This window comes from Penicillium soppii (assembly GCF_028829465.1).
Source record: "Penicillium soppii strain IBT 18220 chromosome Unknown utg000005l, whole genome shotgun sequence".
Taxonomy (NCBI): Eukaryota; Fungi; Ascomycota; class Eurotiomycetes; order Eurotiales; family Aspergillaceae; genus Penicillium; species Penicillium soppii.
Window position 1 is genome coordinate 4,860,604 of NW_026643235.1, and position 16,032 is coordinate 4,876,635.

The window sequence follows — 16,032 nt, forward strand, 5'->3', positions numbered from 1 at the left end:
ACCAGATATGAGGTCGTTTACTATGAAATAGCCGTGGGCGAAATTATCGGCTCGATTTGATATGGGTATGGAATTGATAACAATCGATTGCTCAGGTACTATTTCAACAAGAGAGAAAGCATCTCTTGAAGGCCCTCCAGTTCGAGATAAAGGCAAGGCTCAATGGCCTCGATTTCCATCAAGATGAAGGCGGTTTCGTCGGTCACCAAACCATCGATCCGTAGGTATCCCATCTTACCCGTTGATCCCTTCCCGAACCACATTCTGAGGGTGTCGAAGATAGTATTCACCATTGACAATGTTCTCTCCTCAATTGTATTGATAGGCTGGGGACAAAGCAGGCCACCGAATTGAGGCTGACAGCGGAATTCACCACTTTTAGGGGATTTCAACACAACGTGAGAAAGCCGATCCCCAACGAAAACAAAGGAATATTCGCCTGTGGCGATGGCTGGCTCGAATCGCTGTATGACTAACGAGCTTTGTAGATCACCCTTCGTGCATGAATCTAGATATGCGGTATCGTCATTCGATAGTGCTGAAATATCTGAAATGAGTCGGGTATTGTTGGAGGACGCAGATATAGACGGTTTGAGCACAACAGAGCCGGATAATTGAAACATCTGCAGTCGTTGGTGCAGCGCGGATGGGGACGAAAATTGCTCTGCATCGAGGATCTCGGTCGTGGGTATGTCGAACCCAGCTCGTTGCATATCAAGGAGATAACTCTTGTCCATGTTCCATTTGACTAGGTCGATATGGTTCATTACGCAGGGAGGATTTGCCCCATTTCGATCTATTTCTATTGCTTTTTTGGCTGTTTCCAGAAATTCTCGAAAGGCAACAGGATGTTGAATGTAATCTTCGGCCCAGAGGAAAGTCACTAGGTCACTATCCAGGATGGTGGTGATGATGTCCTCGTCTGTCCAGCGTTTGATGGTTACTGAGGCACCCCTTTTCGAGAGATGAGCTGGTAACATATCATTCGACCAATCGTCGTCAGAAACATATTTCTGGATTATGTGTGGTGGCACGGTAGTCAAAAAAAGGATTCGCTTCATTTTCCTATGTTGTGGATGGGGGGCATATCTTGGTCTTCGCACTAGAACACGAAACCCCAATGAGCGAAGCTGGAAAACTTTGCTCTTGCTGATTAATGGTATTATATTATACCCGCGAATTATTTATTACAGATTATACGTTCTTTGTACATATGTAACTAGAAATTTCCATGCTGGTACACAAGTGTGAATTCCTTTCGCAGGATGCCCAATGACTGCCCAGTTACCATTTATGTAGCCTACCCCATTCATTGCAATGGCTCCTCTCATATTCACTAACAACAGAATTATCTAATCATATTGACTCGACGTCAAGCCATTCTAAAAACGAATCAAAAACAAAATTTGGTAGGTTCTATAGACAGTTATGAGCGTGGAAAGCCCTTGCACAGTCCTCAGTGCCACAGTACCCCAAAAAGCAAGTTCGACACCAGTCCTCTACAATCGCGTCAATTCCACAAACCCAACACCACAGCGGCGCTGTCCCCAGCTGTTCTGCTTCCTGGGACAGGGATTGCCGGAGGTGCTTAGCACCGGAGCCAACCAAATAAGTCTCGATCGCTTGATCATTAACAAAAGCAGTGCTATTGAGCTTGGGAATCCACCGTGCCCAAGAACTGTTCCTTCTAAATGCCGCCGAGACGAGAAATTTCTTGGAAAACTCACGGTCGATGGCAATAAAAGCGCCTAGCCCGCGTACAATCTCATTTCCGTGACCCTTTTTTCCAGAATAGCGATGGATGAATTTCCGGAATGCAACTCCGATCTGCTCACTTCTTGCTGGCCAATCCTCCGCCTCGGCCACGTTCAAAATCCCCAAGGCCTCAATTAAAACTGGAGTAGCAATGGGCCTGGTTACCATAGAACGCCAGAATCTGATGGACTGTAGAATCAGTTCCCGCTTATGAAAAGCTAGGTGTTGCATCATTAGGCCATCGAAGTTGATTGCAATGCCGCTGACGCCCATTCCTTTGCCAAACGCAATCATGTCAGGCTGAAGGTTTCCCTCTTCGAAATACTCTGCTCTTTGAGAGGCCAAGGGCGCTCCGCATCGTATTGCGGTCATAGCCTCGTCCACGAGAAGACAAATACGTGCGTTATCGCAGCAGGATCGCAAGAGGCGAAAGAACTCGGGAGGAAATACAGTTCCATTTGAGGCATCCACCAGATCACAGATAACCGCCACACAGCCTTCATTTTTAGCGGCAATCAGCTTGGTCAATAATCTGTCCTCGGACGAGAAGTCACTTTGACTGATAAAAACCGACGAAGGGCCCGATCCGATAATTCTGTATTCCCATTCATTTGACGAATGGGCCTGTATTGCTGGTTATTTACTTGCAATCAGCCACGGAATAATGAAGAGACTTACTAGGGGCCCATAAGCACTGCCATAAATTCCCTCCACAATGGCCAACTTTGGCGCCGTGATATGTACATCGGTCCAGCCTAGTAGTTCCCGTACAAATTGATGAACTTTGTCTGGCTCGGGATCATCCTTAAGCAACGGCGACAATGTGGGATCCTCCACCACCAATGGGCAAGTTGATGCCGTGTTGAGAATGAGGCTTGCTATAGTTGTTGGTATGAGTACATCGCTCACATGTGCGTGAAACGTGATGGGCCAGTATCCCCCGAAAAAGGACTGGAAACGCTCAGTATATTCGTTCAGAAGAAGATGATACTGTTGTTCAACTTTGGCGGGATTTACGGTGTAGTCTTCCCATACTCGGCGAGTGCGGTCGTCGTTCATGAAGCCGCTGTTCGAGTATATGGTGCCCCAGGCATTGTGAAGATCGTGATCTAGAGGGGGTTCCACCGAGCTATCGCCATTGGAGGTTGAGCTTATGGTGACAGTCATGATGCAAACAGGGAGTAGATGTAACGATCTTGGCTACAGTCAGGGTGACAAAAAAAAAGAGGGAAAGCGAGGAACACATACTCTCGATAACCCACTCCCACGGTTTCATTGCCTGGATCTCGCTCGATGATCTTCACCCCATTTCGACCAGCTGAGCGACCCAAAAATACCAGGAGTGGATATCAGTTATGCGAAATGCAGCGATGATAATACGAGAAAGAGGAGTCAGTATAGGACATAGCCTAAACCTGTCAGGAGTTGTCACAATTTCAGTCTGCCACAACGGAGCTAGGATGTCTTTCATTCTCGTATGCACGCTAAGTCGCGGTCTAGAATTTGTGGTTGAACAATTCTGTGCGAACCGGGATGCCTTGGCAGCGAAAAGGGACGTTCGTAGGACTACTCCTTACTTTCGTTGATTTTGTCTGTTTGGAATCCTTTTCCTTTGTTTCCCACTGTCCCGATAGATTGATACACATAAAAAATTGAAACGATCCATACTTATTTTTCTGTCAACAATGGAGCTTCAAAATATGTCAAGTTCGGCGCCCCCTGAAATAACGAGTGGCGGCCGACTTTCCACAGCCAGGTAAAAAGATCGATCGCCAAAGCGCCCCATCGAGATCGGCAGGTTGAATGGTCACTTTGATTTGACGAGTCAGATTGACGGGATTTAGAACATGATGAGGAATTCTGAGCTTGTGTGCGGGGGTGAGTCTGCTAGTTTGTTACATCACCATAGTTGTACACCGTATGTTGGCCGCAGGAAGAAATTGAAGTCGGCATACAAATTACCGTGGGTAATTCGATAACCATGCACCCTGTATATTAGCGCGGGCTTTAACGCATTGTGTTATACGGAGTAGTACCCTTGATTGGTAATTTATTGACTTTTCCAAAATTCTCGGGATCCTCCTCCACTAAAGCTAACTACACTATCTCTGACTCAATGGGTACATTCGTCGGGGGAGCGAGACAAAAGAGAAAAGGAAAGAGAAAGAAAGAACATCTGAGTATTTTACAATATTGGATCTAAACCCTTCAAGATTCGTGCAAATTATTGGTATTCTCCCGGAAATAAGATTTTCTTACCGCTTGTAATCAAGGCACTACCTAACTACATACAGAGTAGGTACATTTTCCGGAAGTAAGGTTGACGGGTTACGGTGGGCGTAGAATCTCTTGGGTAGGTGTCTCAGGTAAGGACCTTCTCAATGAAACAGTATTCTGCGCTCCAACAACCCTCTGACCTCCTCCCCCTGTCGCTTGTTTCTCGAATACAAACGATGGCTCCGAGTTTGTTAGACTCCAATAGGTCGGCCATCGAAAGTTTTATAGACCATCAAACCACTGAGTCTGTTTGCTCGTCTGATGGCTTCATTGGACTTGAACTGGGCCACTACTGGGCCAGCACGAAAGAGACTAAAGTATCGGTGGCGCCTATCAGGGAATCGACTTTTTTGAAAGCCGCATGGATTCTAACCCTTCGTTGCTTCCACCCAGATGAGGTGATGAGCTTGAGCTATGTTGAAGAATCAATTCCGAGATCTAATCCCCCAGTCGCTTTCACCGTGCGAGTGAATCCAGATTGGGATGTATCGTCACTTCTCAAAGCTTTGGAGATGAAGGAATTCGGCACAGTGACAAGTTCACCACAGTCTTATGGCGCTCGACTTTCGGATCTCCCTCAGTCCCGCCACGTTTGCAATTCAGCACTCAGATATGTAACGATACCAGACCGACTGTTCACTCCATCGACTTTACTAGATGAAACACTAGAGGTAAGCGGATCTTTGCGATGCATTGGCTTTCATAATCTGATCCCTTGCCACCATTCACCATCTAGCTTGTTGTTGTCAAAAGCAATGACCGGATGAGCGCTAGCATCAGGAACTCGGAAAATGTCGCAAACTACATAAACGACAGCATGTTGTGGACATTTCAACAAGTCCTGCATCAAATTACCGCTCATCCTGTGAGCTTCAAGCTCGAAGCGATTGACTACTGCCCGGAGCCCCATCGAAAAATAATTAAGAACCTTACGCGGACGAAAGCGACATCTAGTTCTAGATGTCTGCACGATCTAATCGTGGAAAATTGCCACCAACATCCAACAAAACTTGCAGTTCGCTCATTTGATGGCGACTTGACTTATCAAGAGTTGGATAATTTGTCGCACCGACTGGCCCTTCACCTCAATCGATTGGGCGTACAGCCCGAGACTTTTGTTCTGAGTAGCTTCCAGAAGTCAACGTGGGCAATCGTAGCGCGATTGGCCATTTTGCGGGCAGGAGGAGCCTACATTTCGATTCACTCCAGCAATCCACCAGCCTATCTCAACTCAGTGATAAAGCGCACCGGTGCTAAGATTATGCTCAGTGACCTTGGCTTTGCAGAACAATTCCGTAACACAATTGAAATGGTCATTGCAGTCAGCCCTGAATGGCTATGGACGCTTCCATTGGGACCGCAATCAGCTCCAAGTCAAGTCATTCAGCCATCTAATGCTTGCACGGTCCTGTTCACCTCTGGGAGCACCGGCAGGCCAAAAGCCATCGTGCAAGAGCACCGGTCCTACGCCTCCGCTATTAGAGACTACGCGCACAACCTCGGTCTGGATGAGAACACCAGGTTCTTGCATTTCGACGATTACGCATTTGACATTAGCAACTTGGAATTTTTGGTTCCTCTTATTGTAGGAGGTTGCTGTTGTGTACCAGGTCCGATGAAGACTGTTCAGGATCTGGCCGACAACATCCAAATGCTCAACGCCAACATTGCTTTCCTCACACCTACCGTGGCCATTAAAGCAAAACCAGAAGCAATGAGCAATCTCAAAATTCTATGTGTTGGCGGAGAGCCTCTTCCGAAAGATCTTCTGAGCAATTGGGCTGAAAGCTCAACAAAGCTGATCAATCAATTTGGCATGGGCGAGGCAGCAGTTTGTTGTGCATACAATGACAATGTACATGACCCTACCAGTTCGCCTGCTACTATCGGGAGACCGTCTAGTGGTGCAATCTGGATTGTCGACCCAAAATGCCCAGCAAAGCTGATGCCAATTGGCGCCGTCGGGGAGATTGTGATTGAGGGGCCTCATCTTTCAAGGGGCTATCTTGACCAGGACCATCAAGCATCAGATCGCACTAAGCCAGCTGGCTTTCTTGCGGAGATACCGCGCTGGTTGAGCGAGCTTCATCCAGATCGACAATCTATCCGTTTGTATCAGTCAGGAGACCTGGCACGCTGGACTCCTGAGGGACGAATTGAGTACATTGGACGGAAAGACACAATTGTAAAGCTGGATGGGTGTCGAATTGATGTCATTGAGGTCGAGCACCTTGCAAGAAAATCTCTCACATCTAAAGACGCCATTGTAGTAGATCTTCTCGGTGTCATTGATGGTAAAGAAGATCCATGTCTTGCTGCATTCTTGTACCTCAGTGATCACCCAGAGAACTCCGAAACGGAAGAGCTCTGTCTCAAAGACGCAAGTCAAGATCATACGGCCTGTTCAAAAGTGGCACAGATCAAGGAAGTCCTTGCCATATCCCTCCCGCTCTACATGATCCCGACGTTGTTTTTGCTAGGTACGCGAGTCCCGCGAACACCTTCCAAAAAGACTGATCGCAGAATGATCCGACTGTTGGCACAAACTTTCTATGCCAAGGAGCGTGAGACACGCAGCAGCCCCACCTCCCATCTTGGAGGCACACAGCTTCTCCCTCCATGAGGCTTTCGTCTGACATGGAGAAAGAGTGAATACATGCTGCTCATGCCAATAGCAATTGACCAGTTATGATATTGCTATTAGATAAACTCTATATAAATGAATTTACATTGACATCACACACTTAGCTGCTCTACAGACTTCGGGCTGCGGGAGCCCAAGAAGAACAGAGCGACGCCACCTGCTATCAAGCATATGACCCCTAGAACGATCAGTAAACGGGACCCTTTGAGCTTTCAAAGCAACTCACCAAGACAACATTGCAGCTCGAAGTATCCGAAGGTTCCGACCACGATCTCCGCCAAAAGAGGACCGGTCATCAACCCAGTCATCCAGGTCATGCTAGTCACAGCTATGGCGCGAGAATAGCCCCCATTGGGACCAAATTTACCGGGTTCACGCGCTTCAAGTTTATCAATCACTTCTAAAGGGGTTCAACCTACCTTAGCTTGTGAACTGTATATGGCCTGGGCTCACTCACCAGTTGCCTCAATAGAGCCTGCCCCGTTCAGGAGGGACAACAAACATCCGATAGCTGCCATGCAACCCACGTAGACGATCTTTTCCAAAGCTTCATCTTTTGCCCATGAGAAGAGATTGTCACCAGGAATACCCAAGACTACGACAAAGGGCACCAAGGCAAAGAATCCCACCGCCGTCGGAGTTCGCGATCCTATCCGGTCTTTCATCCAGCCGACTGGAGCTGCCAACATCATGCCAGGGCCCTGGATTAAGGTGAATAGCAATCCCACATGAAGGGCTCTCCATCCAAATGCACTTCGCACATGTACTGCCAGAGTACTTTCGAAACAGCCAATCAGTACGGCGAAAACGTAAGCGCAGAAAATCCCCGCAGAGAAACGCGGTTCGCGGAGCAGGCAAATGTGGAAACGCCATCCCTTCAGCTCCGAAGGAATTGACCGATTGGACTGTTCTCCGGCGACGGTGGGCGAGCCATTTTGTAGCAAAGGCTCTCTCTCCTGGACCTCCACTGCTCGCCGAAGTTTGACAGTTTTTTCTATCATGAAGAGACGCATTATGATATCCACCAGGAGAAACGCAGCCGCGCCTGCCCACGCGCACCAGTACCCTCCCGCTTCAAACAATAGACCTGCGAGTACCGGCCCGGCGGTGGTGCCTGCAGCTGTGAGTGTGGAAGTGAGACCGGCGATCTTGCCCATGTGCTCTGTTCCAAGATTCTCAGCCATAGTTGCCATTCCTATAATCCACAATGCATTGCTAGTGATACATTGGAAGAGTCGACCAACAAACAGCCACACCACTGCATACACAGTCAGCTTGGGTATGAACGCGACCATTGATCACCAGCAAGGAATAAAAGAAACATACACTGGGTTGTGAGTGATAAGCAAGCCGTACTGATCAAAGCCAGTATAAGGAGGGTCAGTAAGAGCGTCTTTTTGTTGGAGATCGCGTCGGCTATCGCCCCAATGACTGGACTCGAGACTATAGAAACAAATGCTCCTTCCATAAGAAAGATGGATGTGTACCTCTGGGTAAGAGATGGGTCTAAACCGATTCGATGCTCCAGCAAAGTAGGTAGCAAAGGTATCATGAAGGCAAAAAGCAGTTCATCTAAGCGTCATCATAAGCGTTAGCTAAATTTGATGCTGAGCCCATCTCTGTCGTACGCGTTGTCACTTACCAGTGAACAATGCCAGACTCATCGTACTTATAATAAAAGTATCGGATGATCGCCAGCGATGACCCCATGGCGCGTCATGCTGCTCTTCGACGCGATTTCGAAACATTTTACTTCTATTGTACCTCACACACGAACTTCTGCAAGGCACATGCTGGGAAGATTAGAGCATAAAGAAAATTCGGCTTATCAATACGAGATCCAATCTTTCGGAAATTTATACCAAGATTATTTTAGGGGATGAGGAATGTAATAAATATTATTATGAATGGGGCGTAATCCTTACAGGATCGCCACGCCGAACACCTGTTCTTACTCGCCCCTTGTGAGCCGATGCACCAACCACAGGGCCAACGCTGCACTGAAGAATTTATTTGTCAGCCAGGAACAATGCAGGTCCCCAGATTCTACACGTACACAGTCCGTCGCCCTCCGATCGACATTTAAGTGGTCGGCAGCTTCGGGGATTCTCAACCAAATTCTCACCCCGCCTATAGCGCACTCAACCTTTCACCCCCTGATAGATTATATTTCTTTTCAAAACTGCTTCCACCACATACGACCATAGGGTGTGGAAAACAGGGCTTCCCGTCCGCTCAGCCGTACTTAAGCCACACGCCGGTGAGTTAGTAGTTGGGTGGGTGACCACCAGCGAATCCTCACTGTTGTATGTTTTTTTATTTTGCTTTTTGCTGTCCTTTATAGATCTTACGGGTGAATGAGAACTAATTCGTTTCGTCATGAAATTTCTATTTGTTTTTCTCCAAGGATGTCTTCGCTTTTCTGAATGCAACGCAACATTAAACCAAAATATATCGAAAAAAGCCCCTAAGTGGACCAAACTAATAACCATGAACAACATCCTCTAGTTCAAACCGCATGTACAACTTATGAGGGTCGGAATCAATGTGGAAATTAGAGATGCTAGCAAGTTGCTTTCGGCCTTGACCCCATACGCACAGAACAAAAGCCCCAACAACTTTGCCAAATCCAGTACCTACCAGAATCTGGAACTCGGGTGAGGAAGATTTCCATGTCTGCAGTGTGCTAGATGGATATTGAAGCCCTTGGGATTTATACCTTGTGGGGGACACATGAATTAGTATCCGCTTCGTCGATGTTAGTTGCGAATACTGACCGAGGCTGTCCAAAGGAAGATCTAGCTGATAAGCAGCTTAGGTGAGTTCCGAGATGTATGGATCCTTGCTTCTGTTGGATCGAAAGATATCGTCAAGGAAACCCACACCAGGTCCGGTACGCCCAATTTACCAAGTTGGTGGACTCTCGTCGCGCTGTGTAATAGAAATATTTCGATATGCAGAATCGTCGTTGCTGACGTTGAGAGCAGTAAGCAGTTTTGCATTTAGCTGCACAGGTTTACTATCGATAACATAGACTGGGTGCTCGGGCTTATATGTCAAAGTGAAGGCGGACTTTGGGCATGGGCAGTCTGATTCATGTGCATTTTCAATCCACCTCTGAAGGGCTTGTCCCTTGGTTTCCCAAGGAGAAAATTCGGCGACCATTCTGTCCGACGGTAAATTCAAAGTGCTATGAAAGACAGTGTGGGAATTGGAGTCGCCAAAAATGTCTGCTCTTAATGAAAGAATGCAAGGTCTAGAATCGGGAGCACTCTCCCGCTTTATATGCTCAAAACTGAGACAAAGCTACGGGAATGCCAATCTCTGTATGTCGCTGGCATATCTTATAGCGAAAGATGAGAATGAGATTGGAACTCAATTAGATGGGATAAAGAGGTAAAACTACCGTCAAAGAGCGAAGGAACAGGAACCTACAAAGAACAAAATGTCGCGGTCGGGACATGCATAGCAATGAAAGGATACGAAAATTAGCCTGGATCAGCTGCCGAACATGAATTGCATTATCTCTGCGTTTTTGGACACGATGTTGTGGAAGGCCAGTTCCTCCTGTATGTTACCATTTCAGTGATAACCATTCCCTAAATGGAAAACTAAGGTATATTGAGAGTGGATTTGAAAGCTGGGTTCTGAAGCCCATTAATTTGTGATAACCGGTAGTGACTGGTGTCGTTTAAAACAAACAGACAGAGGCAAGCTCTCGGGTTGACGCGGTGTATTGACGCGAAGAATAGCAGGGGGGAGTATGAAAACTCAACATTGCCCCCTTGTGGTAGTTGCAATGCACTACTTCTTCTTGGGCAAGATATCCACAAACACGTGTCCGAGAGGTCCTGCCTCTGAGCTCCATCCCCCATGCTCGATTCTGTACTTGTCGCTACTGTCCAACACCTCGACCAAATTGGCGTACTTTCCTCCTCTGTTCTCCCAATGAAGTTCACAGATCTTGTCATTCTCATGAAACAAGTCAAGGCGGCCCTCACTGCCCCGACGGCTCTGGGCACCAATCTCGCCAACACCATCGGGGGCGATCACAATTTCGTCGATTTCCTCCTCAGTGAGAGACTTGCGGCGATCATCGACGTTGTAGAACTCACCGCTGTCATATATTAGTAGAAATATGATGAATCTCCGGAAACAACAAATACCCTTCAATGACAGTGTTCTGGACCAGAACATCGCCCTTGTCGAGGTGACCCCGAATGTGGAATGAGACCCACTGAGAATTGTAGTTGTTCAGGTCGCTCATATTGTTCGTGTTGTAGATTTGAGTAAATGGTAGATTGAAGTTCACCAAGAGCTCCGGAGAGGAGGTTGGTTTAAATAATGGCAATTACCCCACAATATCAGTGATGTAATTCATTTGACCAAATCGGATGTTGTGGTGACAATCGTATGATGCCATTGGCCCACGCCAACTCGACCCATGGGACTACCCGAGTTCAACTTTGCGGGGAATCTCATGAAATCATTACATCCGTATGTATATATGTATGTACATAGTATGTGGATTGATTTACTTTGCGAGCATCTAGGGATTCATATAGCATTTTTATCATTGGAAGTAAAAGTTGATGAAAAATATTGCTAGTCAATTTATCATCTTACCAGTTTACTATATAGGCTGACGGACAACGCCATCTCCGCAACTCACGTTGACATAACGTACGATATCCATCCAATCACATTGTTCCAACTTGCTCCCGAGTTCGTAATACTATATTTGCCTCTCTTGGAACCGCATATATTTCGCCGTCTTGGAAGACTTCGTATGAGATATCGGTGTCATCGATCCTACTATATAAACCCACCCTAGTCAGATATTGTCATAGTCAAGAAGTCGGGCTCCCCTCAACAAAAGACCGGGCAAAAATTACATACGGTATCAGGCCGAAATGTTGCAAGGAAGTGAGCCACAGCAGTACCCGTGACCAGCATCGAAGGCACCCTCGAAGTTGATATTATGACATCCATCGCTGGTTCTCCAGACCTTGGCCTCGAAATTATAACCTCCGGCGGGGATTTCCTCAAAGCTACTCCTATGTAAGCGTATGTCAACAGGTTTATATGGGTAGCATTTCCGCTTACTAGACACCGCATTCAGTACTCGTACAGGCATTGAAGCCACCAACGAGGAAGCCGTTATACTTGGATCCAGTTGTATAATCAACCAAGTAAAGATTCTGGGAAATTTGACCACCCTCGCCTTGGTTGTAGGCATCGGCACTCAACTGACCGTACCAGGCAGCTGCTTGACCGGTCAAGGCGAAAGCACCGAAGACAGCGGAGAACTTCATATTGACTGAGTGGACCGATTTGCAAAAGAATCAATATTTTGGACAGCGCAAAACTTTATAAGGGTCAAAGAGAAGATTGAGGATTGATATTGAACAGAGCTTTCGGTATGTGGGATTTATGGCCTATTTATACCATGTTCCGTTACAAAAAGCCATTGTCTTACGGTCTCACATTATCAATCTACTAACTGCTTTCACACTTTTTATCAACAAGGGTGGTATCTTGAAGAGCCACTATGCAGTCTTAGCGATGCGGGCTGCAACTAGCGGAAGGAATTTATATTGATGCCGTGAGCGCTGTACTGGCAGCTGTTGGTTGTGTAACTAAGACAAATGTACGCCACAACACCTGCGCTATACTCCATTGTCTACGAATATGTATATGGTAAGTTATAATATAAACAAGATAAATGGGTAGATAAGCACAAAGACTTTGAAAACATGGTGTTCAATCTCTGAGAAGTAAAGGAAAAAATGGAAGATGCGATCATTGGTCGGTTTGGGTCAAGACATGCAGGGTTCTAGTCTTTATTAGCATGTTAGGGTACTTCCGGCGTATAGAACCGTAGTGCTTACTACATTAGGACTAACGACTCCCTAGGCCTTAACTCGCCAAACCCTTAATTTCGATCGAGGAGTTTCCTGTTACTTATGCCTGGATATGCTATAACCCTGTACCGGTCGGGATCACAAATAAACAACAGCGGTTATTTCGCAGCCCTTTCACAATATGAAAATTTCATAGTTATTTATTCTCAGGTTGGGTCAATTTGTTTAACCCTTTTTTAGAAAAGTCCGGTCAGTGGAAAATCTATCATTAGCCAATGCAGCGGGCAAAAAAGCTAGCAATGCACCAGCCATCGTAATTGCAATCTATGCTATGGGGTACAATCTTTTCTCAGGGTTCCGGTACAAAAAGCAGGAGAGGTGATCCATATTCTAAAAGTAGTTAGTGGCCGCAGCCTAAACCCAAAAGAAACATCACGCATGTAGCATGGTAGAAAGGCAATAGAACCCGACACAAATAATAGGCCGATGTTTGTTCGTTTATATTTCCACCAGTAGCGGCCAAGACTAATAAGCCTTCTGTCAAGCATTTGCCTAGAAAGTAACAAGGGTATATCTAAGGGTAACAATTCGTTCGTACTTGATAGAGTAAATACACGACCAGCTCGGCTCCCCACTGGAGAATGTATTAATCTTTGATAAAGTTTACGGATTCCTGGGCACTTGCGCAGTTATTGATTGTTACTTACATATTTACGTACTGACTACCAACCGCGCTCGCAATACTCGCCCTTCATAGGAGAAACAAAATAAATCAAAGGTAGCCGTCTACATTGACTCAAATCAGATCAAAAATAAGAACACCAAAACATACAACAGTGAGGATTCGCTGGTGGTCACCCACCCAACTACTAACTCACCGGCGTGTGGCTTAAGTACGGCTGAGCGGACGGGAAGCCCTGTTTTCCACACCCTATGGTCGTATGTGGTGGAACAAAAGGAGTTGCAATATATATAGACCTATTAGCGCTAGCTTATTATGTAGGTGTGACAATGGTAAGTATACTAGACAAGGTGACAATCACTTGAGCACCATACTTTAATATAATTGCACGAACTGCGTATTCTCTTGGCTGTGTGTTGCACTCGTCCTCCGATCCCGGGGGACGCGACCGAAAGAAGAAATACTGTATATTGATTTTACCATTAATATAAACACAATCTTTCCAAGACTTCTCGGCCCTTTTTATCTAGATCTGGAGATTTTTTCAGGAGGCGCAAATCCTTCAAGAAAGCCTGTGCGTCATCATGCTCAGATGTCAATTGGCCGGTCTATACTTGATCTCTGCGCATGAAGGCGCGTTCGCCCTACACTCCTTCAGGATAATCATTTCTGTGCAGTGGGGCTGCAAATCTACCCCCGGGCCGACATACCGCGTGAGAGCCCTGTCGATACTGGCTGATGGCGCTTGCCTCAATTCCGAGCCGAAGGTGATTGCATCAAATTAACATAATGATCGGACTGTCTTGGCCATTATTCTCTTCAGCCGGTTCTTGCTCAGTCAGTGCTGTTTATGTAGCAAAATAAACACTTTTCATTATATCAATCATGATAGTCACAGTGGTAATTCCCATTTAAAAAAAGTAGGTTCGTTTTCCTTCCAGCGATGAAAATCATTTGGTCACCATCAAGCAAAGTTGTTTCTTTTGTTTTTACAGGATGACTTCAAGTGCCACAGGCATAATCAAAGTGAAAGGTCTCGCAGGCGTTTCCTCATTCAGGAACTAGCTGATAAGTTCGACTTTTATACCATTTCGGAAAATACGCAGACACCGTCCAAGACCAGGCAGACATTGGGGGTGCTAGTAGTCAATTCCGGGTAATGAGCTTATGCTATCCAGTACCCCTGTCTGAAATGATTATTCAATAGCCACCGCGGTTGTCAATTCCTAGGTGTCCAAGATACCCTCATATAGCAAATTATTTTGGGCCATCTAGGTGATTGGACCTGAGGGTTTCGGCCTTTTGGTGGTTTTTTCAATAACGTTGGAAGTCAATAAATTGACATGGCGCCTGCGAGCTGGCAAGATTCCCTTGATATATATCTTTGTATCTATGCGAAAAATTTGTCGAATGAGCCACTCATAAAGTTGAGGTGACTTTTCAGTGGGTAGCATGAATTCCTCATGTTTTTGAATTAGCGATAACATCATATTGCTGCAGGCTCATCGAATTTAGATAGTGACTTCACAGCCGTCAATAGCTCTCTCATATCGCAAACAACACTTATGATCATTGATCAAGTACGGTGACTCGGGATCGCGGGATGGATAGTTCCAGTGCTTTGTGGTTTTCGGGGTACTGCAGTGCCGAGAAACAGTACTTGTCAAGGCCTAATTACAGCGTATCCTATCTAGTCATGGAAGAAACGAAAAAAATGGACGGAAATGACTTTCCATAAGGTAAACTGCTTGTTAAGAAAAAAGAAGTTGATCTGTGTTTTTACCGTCTTGAGCCCGCAGAGACTATAGTGGAGGACTTGGGAGTAAATGTTACACTGCGAGGTGATCCTTGTCACCCCATGGAAGACTCGGGAGTTAATATTACACTACGATGTGATCCTTGTCACCCTACGGAGGACTCGGAAGTCGATAGCAAATAAAGAATCTTGATCACCACGCATAAAGGCTTCTCTGATTAGTCGAGAAGGCTTTGGCGCATTTGTTTACTAGCTGTATCTTCAGTCTAATTATAAACGAAGGATATTATAAAAGATTCGCCAGATTTCTGTCGAAACATTTGAGTTCAAAATCTATAAGCTTTAATAAGATAAAACATACTCAAAATGCTCATTTACGTCGGTAACATCAACTACTCTCCTTATGCCTCCGACGAGGTGTTCACCGTCGTCTTCAGAGATAACATCCAGACCGAAGATAAGGTCTCTGTCATCTTTCAATGGACTAAAGATAGCTCCGGACGACAGAAGGCAAATTCTATTGCTCACGGCACTATCAATAAGGTGTCTATTAATGGTTCTGGGGAGAAAGAAATCGAATTGTTCTTTAATCAGAAGGATAAGACGTACTATTGGTAATAAGCACTATTCTGATAACGAACTTAGATTTTTTGCTAACGTTGTGTTGTAGGTATAAGGGAAAGGTGTCTGGTGACAAAATGACACTGGCTATGTGGAATAAAGGGGGAGAGGAGGTTGCGAAGAACATTCAGCTGCAACTTGATTTTATCTGATGAAAAGGATTAACCATGGAGTTTTTCTCGCTCTTGAGTCAGGATTGATCTGAAATAATGCGAGGATATTTACACGTAATTTTAGTGTCTCTTGTTGCAGTAGTAGAAGTAGGAAGTAAATTTCATTACCCCGACCCCTCGCAAAGTTGAAACCCTCAATTAAGGTACAGCTGTGACAGTAGTCTTCAAAATCATGGAAAGATCATGTTACTTGTAGTCGCAGTAGCAGCTCATCCTTTTTTCTGCCTAGTGGAGTGCAGCCTGACAGGCAGCCACTCTTG

The 16,032-nt window shown here is 45.8% G+C and overlaps 7 protein-coding genes across 7 annotated transcripts; 2 read left to right on the top strand and 5 right to left on the bottom strand.

The window, feature by feature from the left end:
* Window positions 1–98: 98 nt before the first annotated feature.
* On the bottom strand, window positions 99–1,061 carry N7529_007286 (ATP-grasp domain-containing protein; the record flags this gene model as incomplete). The annotated part of the gene is made up of 1 exon (XM_057242813.1): window positions 99–1,061. One exon carries the CDS (start codon window positions 1,059–1,061, stop codon window positions 99–101), a length of 963 nt encoding a protein of 320 aa, XP_057098172.1.
* A 355-nt stretch (window positions 1,062–1,416) lies between these two features.
* N7529_007287 (uncharacterized protein) lies at window positions 1,417–2,922 on the bottom strand (the record flags this gene model as incomplete). Its single annotated transcript, XM_057242814.1, has 2 exons — window positions 1,417–2,379; window positions 2,434–2,922. The coding sequence occupies 2 exons, from the start codon at window positions 2,920–2,922 to the stop codon at window positions 1,417–1,419; spliced, it is 1,452 nt and encodes a 483-aa protein (XP_057098173.1).
* A 1,286-nt stretch (window positions 2,923–4,208) lies between these two features.
* Window positions 4,209–6,655, top strand: N7529_007288 (non-ribosomal peptide synthetase; the record flags this gene model as incomplete). Its single annotated transcript, XM_057242815.1, has 2 exons — window positions 4,209–4,703; window positions 4,769–6,655. The coding sequence occupies 2 exons, from the start codon at window positions 4,209–4,211 to the stop codon at window positions 6,653–6,655; spliced, it is 2,382 nt and encodes a 793-aa protein (XP_057098174.1).
* A 113-nt stretch (window positions 6,656–6,768) lies between these two features.
* N7529_007289 (uncharacterized protein) lies at window positions 6,769–8,424 on the bottom strand (the record flags this gene model as incomplete). Its single annotated transcript, XM_057242816.1, has 5 exons — window positions 6,769–6,878; window positions 6,903–7,076; window positions 7,134–7,934; window positions 8,003–8,248; window positions 8,319–8,424. 5 exons carry the CDS (start codon window positions 8,422–8,424, stop codon window positions 6,769–6,771), a joined length of 1,437 nt encoding a protein of 478 aa, XP_057098175.1.
* A 2,056-nt stretch (window positions 8,425–10,480) lies between these two features.
* Window positions 10,481–10,943, bottom strand: N7529_007290 (aegerolysin family protein; the record flags this gene model as incomplete). The annotated part of the gene is made up of 2 exons (XM_057242817.1): window positions 10,481–10,793; window positions 10,843–10,943. The coding sequence occupies 2 exons, from the start codon at window positions 10,941–10,943 to the stop codon at window positions 10,481–10,483; spliced, it is 414 nt and encodes a 137-aa protein (XP_057098176.1).
* An 838-nt stretch (window positions 10,944–11,781) lies between these two features.
* Window positions 11,782–11,991, bottom strand: N7529_007291 (uncharacterized protein; the record flags this gene model as incomplete). The annotated part of the gene is made up of 1 exon (XM_057242818.1): window positions 11,782–11,991. One exon carries the CDS (start codon window positions 11,989–11,991, stop codon window positions 11,782–11,784), a length of 210 nt encoding a protein of 69 aa, XP_057098177.1.
* Window positions 11,992–15,344: 3,353 nt separating this feature from the next.
* Window positions 15,345–15,751, top strand: N7529_007292 (uncharacterized protein; the record flags this gene model as incomplete). Its single annotated transcript, XM_057242819.1, has 2 exons — window positions 15,345–15,592; window positions 15,649–15,751. 2 exons carry the CDS (start codon window positions 15,345–15,347, stop codon window positions 15,749–15,751), a joined length of 351 nt encoding a protein of 116 aa, XP_057098178.1.
* Between the last annotated feature and the right edge of the window lie 281 nt (window positions 15,752–16,032).